Below are 12,820 nucleotides of genomic sequence, written 5' to 3' on the forward strand. Positions count from 1 at the left end.
CATGTCAAACTCGCGACTTGCAATGGTGCCACATATCAAAATAGAGGTTTCTCATATATATATATATATATATATATATATATATATATATATATATATATATATATTAGATTCGCTTGATAAATTTTTTATCTGATCCAACTCGGTTTGATTCGAGCTCTCTTATCTAGCTGATCTGATCCAAGGCGGATACCGACGAGTATGGCTATAAAAATTTTAGTTATAGGATAGATATAGATATTAACTAATATGATCTATATCCGATCTGCTATCATTCTTAAATCGTTTAGTAGAATTCTATATGATTTAGAAAGAATGTAAAATTTATAATTAAAATTTATTTAAATTTAGAAGTAATTTAAAATTTATCTGTTGTTACTCGAATCTAATTTTAGGAAAGAAATCTAAATATTTAGATGGCCTAACCACGACCTTAACCAATGGGCCACTATTGCCGATTTTACGTTGATTGATGATAGATCTGTATTGCTTAAACTCATACATATAAACACCCAACGACTTTACCAAAAAAAAAAAAAAAACACCCAACGCAAAACCCTAACCATCTGAGCTTCCCATTCGGCCGTTACAAGCCGCCCACACGATTGAGACTTCCGAAGACGTAAAGAACAGAAGAAAAACCGGGGGAAATCAAAGGAAGAATCAACGAAAACAAAGGATAAACGAACGAAAAAAATTCAAAGGTAAGACCTTTTTTCACAAAGATTGATCATTTTTTTTTCTATTTTCGTATCTTTTTCTTTTCATTTCATTCTCTTTTTCGGAGAGAACTTGAGGGACATCGGAGGGTTTTTTAGATTCCGATTGGGGTTTTCTCTCGCGGTAGAGGACGGCGACGAGGAGGTTGAGGGCAGTGGCGTCGAGGGGGCCCTCGCGGCGGCCGGCGAAGGCGGCGAGGAGACGGAGGGCGTGGGGGAGGGAGATGAAAAGCTGGAGTAGGATGAGGATTGAGGGGGGGCGCACTTGGAAAGGGGGAGGAGGCGGGCGGGGGAGGGGGAGGAGATTGCGCGTCGACACGATAGGGGTGGGAAGATAGAGCCCGATAATCGTAGGAGAAAAATAATGACCTCCGGAGCTCATTATTTTTTTTTTATAGGATTAGCCACATTTTATTGATTTTTTATCCCATAATTCAATCCCCCAAACAGTGGCTAGGAAAGAAAATGGGATTTTAATCCATAGGATTTTCAAATCCTATAGGATTTGGGTCAATCCTATCCTTTCCAAACAGGCCCTAAACTAATTTACCGGTCCTTTATAGGATTCTAACATCTCAACTCAGGTTTCATCATACATTTTTATGGAAGTTAGACCAATGATCCAATGACTTTTGTCATAACCTATTGTCAAGGAAAATACAAACACGAACTCCTTAGAAACCCTTATCCCAAGTTCTCAATGTCTCAATAAAAAAGAGCCCACCTTAAAACGTTGAAATTTATGAAATTATTTGATTTTGTCATTATTATTGTTTTGCTTAGATATTTTCATATTCTTTTAGTAAGGTTTTGACTAAAAGATGCTACATATATCCAAATCTCTTACCTAATTGTTTCTAGCTCTTTTAATCAATCTCTTACCTATTTGTTTCTAGCTCTTTTAATCCTGCTCTACATGTATTCGCATGTGCTTTATTACCAGTATAACATAGATCCATACATCTCTTGTTCACTAAGGAATATAATTTTTATCTTCCTGAGCAGTATCATTTCAGTAGTTAATACAATCCAACGGATGATATATGATGCCCACTTAAAAAAAAATTAGGAGAGGCAGCATCCAGCCTGTCCTTCTGTCACCCTAGACAGGCCAAAATTCCAATCTTCCAGCTCCGCTGTGTTGTTAGAGAGAGCTGGGAGAGGGAGGAGAAGAACAGGATGCTGAAGTTTTTGTCGAAGGTGAGGATCGAGTGCAACCCCCTGGACCCACGGAAGACGGCGTGCATGGAGCTGCTGGCGCAGTGCAATGCGCGCAAGGCTAAGGAGTCAAACCCAGCATGCCAGGTCGAGATGCACCGCCGCACCGACGACCACCCCCCGCAGGTCGTCGTCACCTACGTCAACGGTGTCGAGGAGGCCATCGATGCTGCCTCCACTCCGGCCCAGGCCATCCGCCAGCGCATCCTCGACCGTGGCCAGCTCCTCGAGACTGAGCAGATGTTTCGTGAGGCCGGCGAATCCTGGCCCGTCATCATCCCCGAAAAGGAGCTCCACCAGAGCTTCCCAGGCATCAAGGTAAATACAGGCGTGACAACCTTTTTCCTACCTTCCCTCATCGAGGCATATCATCGAATACATTGTGTGTGCTATTTGTTTGCCCGCCTTTCACTTGTTACCTTTTCCAGTGATGCATTTAGCATGTTGTAATGTGGAACAGGAACCGAAAGGTGATGCATAAACTTGTTAGCTAATGGCGATGTATGACTTTGTGTTAGAAACTTTCCTCAACTAATTAGGCTATGCGTGACCTCCAATAATATTTGAAAGAAAAAAGTCTGCTTGCCATGAGAAGACATCTATATTTCTATCAATTTTTTGGAGAGAGAAAATGAAAAAAAAAGTTTAATGGTTAATAGAATGATTCGTATGAACGAAAATGTGCTAGGGTTTATAGAGTCCCTACTTTAAAGATTAGAATGCTTCCTCGCTTTTTGATTAGCGTTGTTAAGATGGATATATAAATAATACAAATGCATTGGTCAAATTTCTCCAAGTTATTTGTTTTTCTTTTAAGAGAACATTTGCCAGCGGCCCTCAATTAATTAGTTTTGTAATTCCTTGGTAGTTTGTTGTCAGAAATTTGACAGGTTGATGATTTCATCTTAGTTTGAGGTGGGATTCTCAATTTCATATTCTCTATGGCTTGTTTTATTGTTTCTCAGATTCTTTAATCCATGGATTTTGATGTAAGATAGAAAATTAACCTGACAACAGTAGAAGTATACTTGTTATTTTCACAAATTTCACAGCCTCTTTGAATGAGACCAGCTAACCTGGTATGGCGCATAAACCAGTTACGCTGTCTTAAATGTATATTTCTTGATCTTAGAGTCTGATGTGTTGAAATCTACCTATGGAAGGAAAATGCTAAAATATCTGGAATTTGATCACCTGTAGGTGCAACTTTAAGATTGTCATGTGTCAGCATTTGGAAATGTAGGAATGGAGCTCTCACAGGATTGGAGGCTTCATAATATGCTCAGTAAGCAGCTTGTCAACTTGATCTTCTTTGAAATCAAACAGAAAAATGGTTAGTGACTGAGCAGGATTTTCTTTTAAATCAAACAGAAAAATGGTTAGTGATTGAGCAGTTAGCGTAATCTCCTGATACTTTACTGAGAGAGCGGAGGGCAGTCTCTTCATATCTTTGTATCAGAAAAGCTTTAGTATAAATCATTGAGTTAGGTATCTTTAAAAGGGATTCCTAAAGGATTATGGTATAAGATCAAGAAAGAGAATATTGGCATGTGCTGAGAACAAAAGGTTATGACAAATGTAAGGTTTAACCACATTGATTGCATCACTTTAGTTTCGACAGCTCTTATGTTGGGCTAGTGGAGTCTAAAAAGTTCGAAGTAACCCGTTTATGTATTACACTGCAATATTCTGATATTAATCTTTAGTTAATTTCTGCTGCTTATGTTTTCGAATTGTATGGATGATTGTACTCTCACGTTGGTCTATATTATGTTTGATAAGGTGATAGCTGTTTCCAGTTTGATCAATAATAAATTAGCAGAGTTGTTTTGATATTAGCAAGAAAAAATATTGAAAAGCCAGGGGAATTGTGCTTTCTACAACCTTGTGTCAATCTATGTTTTCTGGCACTCTATTTAAGCAGAATTCTCATTTCTTCTATAATCCTGTTGGTGGTTTTCCATCATTGAAGTGGCTAGTTGAGTTTCCATCAGAATAGTATTGAGCAGTAAAGGGGACCAAGTGCATCCATTTCAGCATTTGTACTCGAGAGACAGAATGAAAAAGTGAAAACCTCTAACTCCTTCAAATTTTGTGTTTCCTAATTAAATCAATCCCTACTATTACCACATGTCACTTAAAAATATCTCTGCTATATGTTCTTCATTGAGAATGTCTAGATGCTGTATCATTCTATAGTCTGCCAGATGTAAAAATTTCACCCAGAATTTTCATTTACCTATTCAAGCAATTTTGATTCTGTTTTTGTTTTTGGTGTTATTTAAACTATTATTGTTAAAGTAACTTTAGATTTTTCATCCACTTTGTTCTTTGTCTAAGAATTATTTCTAATATTTTGCTCTTTTACAGCCAAAAAAAGCGGAAGAAAAGAGCCAGTAATAGTGCATTGTCATTTTGGGATGTCCTGTAGTTTGTCCATGAGTGAGATGTTATTAGGCTTCTGCACTCCTTGAAGTCCGTTTTCTGGGAGACGTGTTCCTTATGGCATGTTTGAGCTTCTTATTGCTGGCAGGACTTATAATTGGAAATATCTAAATTAGATATCATTTTGATGTTATTTATGTTACTACTTATCTTAACGGGTGAAATTCAGTAACCCAATGGACATGGAATTTTATCCAACCAGAACAATTTAACACAAGGGTGCTGGTCAGTTCCTAATGATTGCTGTTAAACCATGTCAGGATGCACTAAACCTTTAGTGCTTTTATCCTTATTAGTCATTGTCTTAAAGTACGGTCCAAATTCTTCTAGCTGACAAATTAATCAGATTCCAGTTTGCAAATAACTTGGACTTACCAATTTTTTTTCCCAATTGCCTAGGCAAGGAAGTCTTCTTGCTTGATCAACCTGTTTTATGTTATGGAGGACCTCATCAATTTCCTTCATTTTTGTTTAACTAGTATCTTAAGTTTAAGAAGCCTATTGCCATGGCATCACAAAGTAGGTCGTCTTTATCATAACAATTTTAAAAATTCTATTACACTGACATTTGGAAATGATTAACTGACAAGATTACTTTGATCCTTTGGAGCATTTTTCTACTCGGATGATTTTGTTGTCATGAGAAAATGCCATGAAACCATAAGGCGCCCTCCGGGTTAAGGTTATTTTAGACACTGGCTTCTCTGTAAATGTATTTGCATCAAGTATGTACACCTGCAATAGAAGAAAAAGAAAAAAAAAATCAGTGGGATCATAGGAAAAAAAAATATCTTATCTGTTTTATATGTGTGCCTCGTTTATAAAACGTGCATGTTGAGTGATACCTTGAAACATTTGCCATATCATCATAGACATAACAGATGAGCCATCTATCATCTCCATCGACGCCATTTTGCTTTTGCTTCTCAACAAATTGAACTCCAGAGCAAAAGACTTTTATAATCTCTTTATTCTCCTGAAATAGATACGCATGACTTGGTATAAGCATACTTGTTTCCAAGACGGACGAAGCAGTTGTTAATCACTGGGAAATCCATTGCAGTATCTTTCTTGTCGGGTATGCTTCTTTCAGCGCTTCAGTTTTCATGTTGAGTCTCCACTCACAGGGACGGGAAAAGAGAATCCCACCCATGCAAGGATTAAAGCCTTCGGAATAGAAAAGCCCTTTGATACCACAGGGCTTTATCAACCTTATGATCAGGACGAGGAATCACTGATCCTAGTGTTTGAAGGACCCCCACGACAATCTATTTGCCAAATATTTTTTTCCAATTCATTAAGGTTATCTTTAAATTAAGAATTTGGACCAGATAAAGTAGTGGTTAATCAACTAATCTCCATCTTCCAAGGAGTTGATGATGTCTGCAATGATCATTTACATTAAACCAACAAACAGACTCTGCACCCTCAAAACAAGGCATTACTCCAAGTTTGATCTTCCATTACCGTCATATTGCATATAATTGCAGATTGGATGAATGGTTCCTCGTTTCGATAATTCAAATGATTATCTTTTATTTGAAAAGAATGAAGATTAGAGGTTGTTTATGGTTTACCAACAAGGGCTTTATTAATGCCAAACTTTAGTGGACAGCCTTGCTGATATTGTAGCTCAAAACATGACCAGTCAAAAATCATTAGACAATCGTCTTCTTTCTCAACCAAATAAAACACAATCATCTCAGCAACCCTCATGTAAACTTAAGTACCAAACCGTTCCCTTCAAAAAGATAAGTACTGAAGCATCTTATGTCGCATTTCATTACAGTTATCTATTTAATTATTGGATTACATGTCAAGGTTATGGTAACTTAATTTCCCCCAAAGTTTTGTTTTGAAATATTCATATCAAGGATACGTAAAAAAAAAAAAAAAAATCACATTAATCTCTAAAGTTGCGTTTAGTGTATTATCAAGCAATAGTAATCTAGATTATCTGATAATCTGAATTACCTGCAATATGGATAGATTGTCAGTAATATTGATTATCGTGTTTGGTATACATAGATAATGTTGTAGTAAAATTACTGAAAATCTTGATTAACATGTTTGATATGAGAATCAAATTATTGATAATATAATATTAAATTTTTAAAATATTTTTAAATCAAATTTATTAAAAATCATATTTCCTTCAAATTTTTTTTAATTTTTTAAGATAAAATAATAAAAATATATTATATATTATATTATATTATTGTATATTATATTATATTATATTATATTATATTATATATTTATTATATATATAATATAATATATAATATAATAATTATTATTTTTATTTTATTTTCTTTCCCACATGCGACCACCCGCCCCACAACCACCCCCAACTACCCCCAGCCTATCACCCCTGGCAGTCGCATCTCTGGATAGATTTTGTAGAATTTATGTGCTTAAATGTATTTATCAAGGTAGATTTTGAATTTTTTCTTAGGTCCATCCTTTTGGTTCCCTAAATAATATCTTGAGTTTCAACGTCAATTTCTTCACTGTATTCGGCTTTGTTGCTATTTGTCCTGTTCTGTGAAACCCTTCTACTCACATTTATTAAATTACACATGTAGTTTTTTTTTTTTTTTGATAAACTACGGAGCCAGTGGCTGTGCATTACAGAAAACTGAGAAGAGTATTACTGAATATAAGTAATTAGACACTATGAGTATCAAAGAAACCAAAATCTCCTGCGAATAATAGACAAGAAGGAGGGAGGTCAAACAAAAGTATCAGCTGAAAAGAAAAGAGTATTATGAACTCACAAACCATCAATGTAAAGAGATAAGGACAATAGCCCTTTAACACCAAAGTATCAGTTGATGATTCGCTAGCTTGTATTTGTTGATGCCAGCACTGTGGCATGTGAGAATTTGGTAGTTCAAAATAAGTGCCAAAGTCTTCCAAGTTGAATACAAATATGAAGTAACAGCAGCACCTTGATGCATCACTAGAGACAAATTGTTGAGATTGCAACATTCATAACTTGAGATACAGAACATATGTGAAGACCAATGCACATCAAATAAGAAATAAATTGAACTCTGTTCATATACAACTTCATGAACTTGCAAAGATGCTATCAAGTACAATAACAGATACTTGTTCTTTCTCACAGATACTTGTTCGTTTCTCCCAATGAAGTTGCATGCAAATGAAGACTTAAAGCAACATAAAAGTTGAGCCCATTTAACCCATTTGAAATAAGCTGTAGAAGCTGCTGAAGTATGAGACGTATAGAGACCTGCCATAGCCAAGCAAAATGTCGTTTAACCTATCTTTCCCATTGGCTGGATGACCTGCAACAGAAAATGGAGCAAGGACAGGCATACGATGACATTGTGGCATATAAAGCAAGACACTGAACTTGAAGTCAGCAAAAGCAAATTGAAAAATGTATAACCAATAACACTGAATACTCTGCAATATAGACTATGACACAATTGAAATGAGGCAAGTATAGCAAATAAAGAAAAAACAAACAAAAATCAAATATTAGCAAGAAACTTTGTAGTTTGTTGGAACAACTACACATCACAAAAATAAACATATTCAAATCCAAAAATTATCAATTGACATGAGAATAGGTCCAAATACTCAAAAGTATATCAACGTTCAAAATAACATAAAAATAACCAACTAATTAGATGATAAATATAGTAACCATCCATAAGTTAACTAGTCCAAAGTATCTAAACAAACAGATAAAGAACCGCTTTCCTGCATATAAAGTCATCGAAACGACAACCATCACTACTAAAGAAGCTACTATCATTCTCTAAAATAAATATTGAGGCATGTTACTCATATTAAACCAAGCTTCTTCAACACATATGTTTTCCTCGCACTCATGGGCAATGAAAACAAGTACTTCGAAATATAGGGATCGTGTGCAATGATCTCTCCTACTTCAACCATCTGTGACTCATCTAGACCCAAATCCTCAATAGCAAGTAATCCTCCATAAACCTTTTGCTAGAACTCACTGCAAGTAGAGAGGTTCTTGAAATAATTTGCTACATCTCGAATGCCTTGACTCGTATCCTCGCACAAAGTGCCAATATTCTTCACCGACTCAATTAAAGAGCCTATGAGAGCTTCCTCTGTATTAGCTTTCCTCTTTCTAGAGGTGGATTGGTTTTGGACTGAAGAGTTGCTCTGATGTTGTGTATTGTTGACCGGTGGTTGGGGTGCTGGGCTATCACTCTCAAAGCCTTCATGACTTCTAAACTGGACCTCCTCATCGAGCTTGATAGTATCTGCGAGAATGTCAGCTGTCACATTTGTAGGATCTTCGGCCCTCTGACCTGTTGCTCGATCTTTTTCAAATATGATCGAAAGACTCTTCTAATGAGGAAATAGCTTGTTATGAAGGCCAGCTGTAGTTGGATGACTCTGTTATAATACAAAAAAGAAAAAAAAGAGTAATTCAATAAACTATATAATAAGCATCAAAACTGTAAGTACCAGTTAACATTTTATTTATATACCTTAACCCACTGGTCCCATACTTCTTGCTCTCAGGTCACACAACACCTAGTTGTATCCCATCCAAATTCGGATGCCTGATACAACATATCATAAATAGCATTGTACTATGTCTTCAACAGTTTATGCCTTGAATGAATATGCGGCCGAGCCTTGAGACCGCATCCACGTGATTTTGCTTCCATCATTTTCTCAAACTGCATGCAATAGGAATCCAGGTTTGAAATTGTTACCTTCTCCAGCACTCCAGAAAGGGTCATTTTTCAAGTCAAGCATGCAATCAATTAGCAAAGCATCTTGCTCCATTGTCCATTGATGCTTCTTTCCCCGATTACTATTCTAAGTCCCTCTCTGACTTTCACTGGCATCCATATTCATATCTATACAATCATAACAAGTTAAGATCGTATTGCAAATAATATTTATACAATGAAAATAGAAATTCCATAACATTACACAATTTTAAAGGACCAAAACAAGATTCCAATTACATTACATAAGTCCACAACATTAAAGTTCAACAAAAATTATAAAATTAAATAAGTCTACAAAGACAAATTCATTTAACATGCAAAGTTCAAATTACATAAATGATATCACTACACTTCAAGCTATGGAGTCATCCCACATTTTCTATGCTAGATTATCCCTAAACTGATTCCAAGTATCTGAAGTCGCAACATGATCTATAAAATCTCCTTCAATGGCATTGTCTTCCAGTGGAATGACCTCCGGCACCTCATTCTCAAATGGGTCAACAAATATCTCTCTCATAATATGATTATAGAGTAGAGCACAAGCAGAAACAATTCGTGCATGAGTTTTTATAGGATAAAATGACCTTTCTGAGAATGGCCCATCTCATCTTAAGAAATCCAAAGCATCTCCTGATAACATTTCTAGCAGATGAATGCTTATAATTGTAGAACTCTTGCGGTGTTCTAGGTTGATGATTTTGTCTCCAATCATTCAAATGATATCGTTGACCTCCATATAAAGTTAAAAATCCTTCTCCATTTGTATATCCAGTATCACATAAGTAATAGAAACCTATTATAAATAAAACTAGGTTAGAGAAACAAACCCAATATCTATGTAATCCTAATATGTTTATTTGCAAAATGAGTAAAACTATTATCTTGGGGCACTTTTAAATCTCTCGATCTTGATATTGCATCGCTTAGCACTCTACCATCCGTAGCTGATCCTTCCCACCTAGATAAAATATAGATAAATTACATATCTTGAGTACAAATTCTTAAAACATTCATAGCTATTTCATCTTTTCTTGTTCTGTACCTAGGCTTCTCAATATCATGGACAGCGCATCTAATATATATTTCATCTAAAGCATCTAGACAATTCTAAAATAAAAAATATAATTAATACAGTGCTTTTGTAAATTACAAAATAATATAAAAATCTCTCAACCAATATTAAAAGATACCTTAAACCACTTCCATCTGTAGTCGGTTGAATTTTCAGGCACAGGCTCTGGTTTCTTGAGTAATATCTCATGGTAAAGAAGGATAGAGTTCAATACAGTAATAAAGTGCCTACTGATAGTCTCACCACTCCTCAAAATTGTCTTTTGATTATCCTATTTTTTGCATGATGAGCACATATATGTAAAAACATCGCAACCACCTCTTCCACACACATATTCTTCGTACTTGATAATATCCCAACAGTTTTCAATATATCACACAATTTATGAAAACTTCTCCGATCCATACGTGTATTCTCTACACATGCCAAATCAAAATCAAAGATGATCCTTCTCAAACTAATCTCCCTGATAACTTGTTGATCATTCTCACTAATCCTTCTTTGCTTATTTCTTCTTTTAATGAATAAATAAGTATAATATGTTTCCAACAAACCATTCAATGAAACAAGGGCCGTATGGAGATTTATGAGCCTTGCAACGATAGAGGCCAATTGTACTTGCAACTCTTCCGATAATTCATCCATCCCACTAATACTGTTACAACAAAGTTTCATGCATCACAAACAAGTCTAAAGAATTAAGCAAACCATATAAAAATGAAAGATTAGCTTGATATCATATCTATACAAGAAATTAATCTGTTTCCCCTTTTTCTTTTCAGATTTCTGACAACAAAAACATGTTTGGTAGTCACTATTTTTTTTTCTTGACAATAGAAAGAAATAAAACTGTTTGGTAAAAGCAAAAGAAAAAACTCAAAGCAATTGTATTTTCTCTTCTATTCACTCATTCCTCTACTATAAGACCTACAATGAGCAATAAACATCATGTTTAACAAATCCGGACTCAAAACTGGGATCCTATTTCCAACTCTTCCCTTTATCGATCAACCAAATATAAATCATGATCATCCAAACCATGTGCAAAAACATCTCAAATAGAGAAAAAACACTAGCCAACAAGTCTATCATTCTGAACCAATATGAAAGAAGGGGAGAGAGCAAATATCCCTTTAGAAAATAGCATCTACACATATTTCATAAGCCATTGATCAACATGTCATGATCCATGAAAAACAGGCTCAAAAATCTAAAGATGTCAATCCACAGTTTATAATCTGCAAGCCCAGAATATGTAATAATCCACAAACAAAAATCATGTATGAAATACGTAAAACATTACAAACCAAAAACCGAGACTAAACAAAAGCAACCACAGTACAATGCCTAGATCATAACCTCCAGTTGGACCCTTCCCTTGTGTTGTTTCTTGGGGGCACTCAAAGCATTAATTAATCACCATCAATATTGCAATCCACCACCACTCCACGGAAACGATAAGATAAAATATAGAGATACAAAATCCTTCACGCGCTCGCCGATCTCCTCCCCCCTCACTAGCTTCTCCTCACCCTCCCAGCTCCACTCCTTCACCCAAATCCCAAGCCCACCCCTTGCCATGACCTCCGCATTCACCCTCCGGTCCCCAATCCTCGGCCACGTCAAGATCGGCATCCCGTGCAACGCTGCTACAAGGTGTTGAAAAATAATATTATTTCATTTTTTTTCTTACCTTGGTTGGAGAGAGAGTCGGAGAATGTTGAAAAAGTCGTCGACGGCGTCGGAGGTGGCATGGGAGTCCTTGTTGTCGGCGAGGGAGGAGCCTCTATGGTGCCAGCGTTTCACAAGGAGAAGAGGGAAGAAGACCAACAGCCAGAATAGAGGCAAAGGTAGGGTTTTAGATGAGGGTACTTTTGTTAAAAAAAAAAAAAATCCAGATTACTACTTTGATGGTAATCTATGAAAAAAAAAATCAAGATTACTACTTTAGTGATAATCTATACAGACACCCCTCCAAAGATAACGGAGATAGCTATTTTGGTGGTAATCTAAATTGCCAAAGCAATTCACATTATCTATCAAAATAAGATATCAAATAGGATAATGTGGTGGGCCTAAATAATTTAAATACAGGATTACTGGCAATCCACGTAGATTATCTCGTATCAAATGCAACCTAAGCACCATTTCTCTATTAAATGATTATCCTAATATATGGTTTAGGTCTTCAACTAAATAGGTGATCATGGCTGGTGACAACCACTAAAGTTATTCTAAGCTGATAGCTGCACTATTCTGTTGCGCCAAACTCCTTCAACTGATCGTTATAAAACCTTTTTCATACAACAGTTTTATTGTAGTCATAGGTCAAGAGATCGAATAACTCAGATGGTTGGCTTATACTTCCACCTCTGTATATGTGAGGTATTGTCCGCTTTGACTCATGATTATCTTTAGGCTTCAATGGGTTTTTAGGCTTCAATGGGCCTTGATCATTTAGAGCCTCACGATTTTGTCTTTTAAAAGACACCTCACGTTGTGAGAGAAAGTTCCAATCCATATAAGTCATATTTCTTCTTGACTCATAACCGTTGTGGGACTAAAGAAGCTCTCTCTACACCACAACAGAGCCCTCTTGACTCATA

General features: G+C 35.9%; 1 protein-coding gene and 1 long non-coding RNA gene across 4 annotated transcripts; one reads left to right on the forward strand and one right to left on the reverse strand.

Moving 5' to 3' along the window:
- The first annotated feature begins 520 nt into the window (after window positions 1-520).
- On the forward strand, window positions 521-4,524 carry LOC105040869 (uncharacterized). 3 transcript variants are annotated; one of them, XR_831284.4, is made up of 4 exons: window positions 521-704; window positions 1,725-2,255; window positions 3,138-3,222; window positions 4,308-4,524. XR_831284.4 is itself a non-coding variant. In XM_010917608.4 (3 exons), exons 2-3 carry the CDS (start codon window positions 1,899-1,901, stop codon window positions 4,335-4,337), a joined length of 387 nt encoding a protein of 128 aa, XP_010915910.1. In that variant the 5' UTR covers window positions 523-704; window positions 1,789-1,898; the 3' UTR covers window positions 4,338-4,524. The 3 variants fall into 3 exon arrangements, 2 of the variants coding, with proteins under 2 accessions (XP_010915910.1, XP_010915909.1); XM_010917608.4 differs by lacking the exon at window positions 3,138-3,222 and having other exon boundaries at window positions 523-704; window positions 1,789-2,255; XM_010917607.4 differs by lacking the exon at window positions 3,138-3,222 and having other exon boundaries at window positions 524-704.
- A 2,876-nt stretch (window positions 4,525-7,400) lies between these two features.
- Window positions 7,401-12,116, reverse strand: LOC105040868 (uncharacterized). The gene is made up of 3 exons (XR_831283.4): window positions 11,908-12,116; window positions 8,888-9,265; window positions 7,401-8,792 (listed from the first exon to the last, which is right to left on the reverse strand). It is a non-coding gene; the product is annotated as an uncharacterized lncRNA (long non-coding RNA).
- Window positions 12,117-12,820: the final 704 nt, after the last annotated feature.

The sequence above is a fragment of the Elaeis guineensis genome, chromosome 3 (assembly GCF_000442705.2).
Source record: "Elaeis guineensis isolate ETL-2024a chromosome 3, EG11, whole genome shotgun sequence".
Lineage (NCBI taxonomy): Eukaryota > Viridiplantae > Streptophyta > Magnoliopsida > Arecales > Arecaceae > Elaeis > Elaeis guineensis.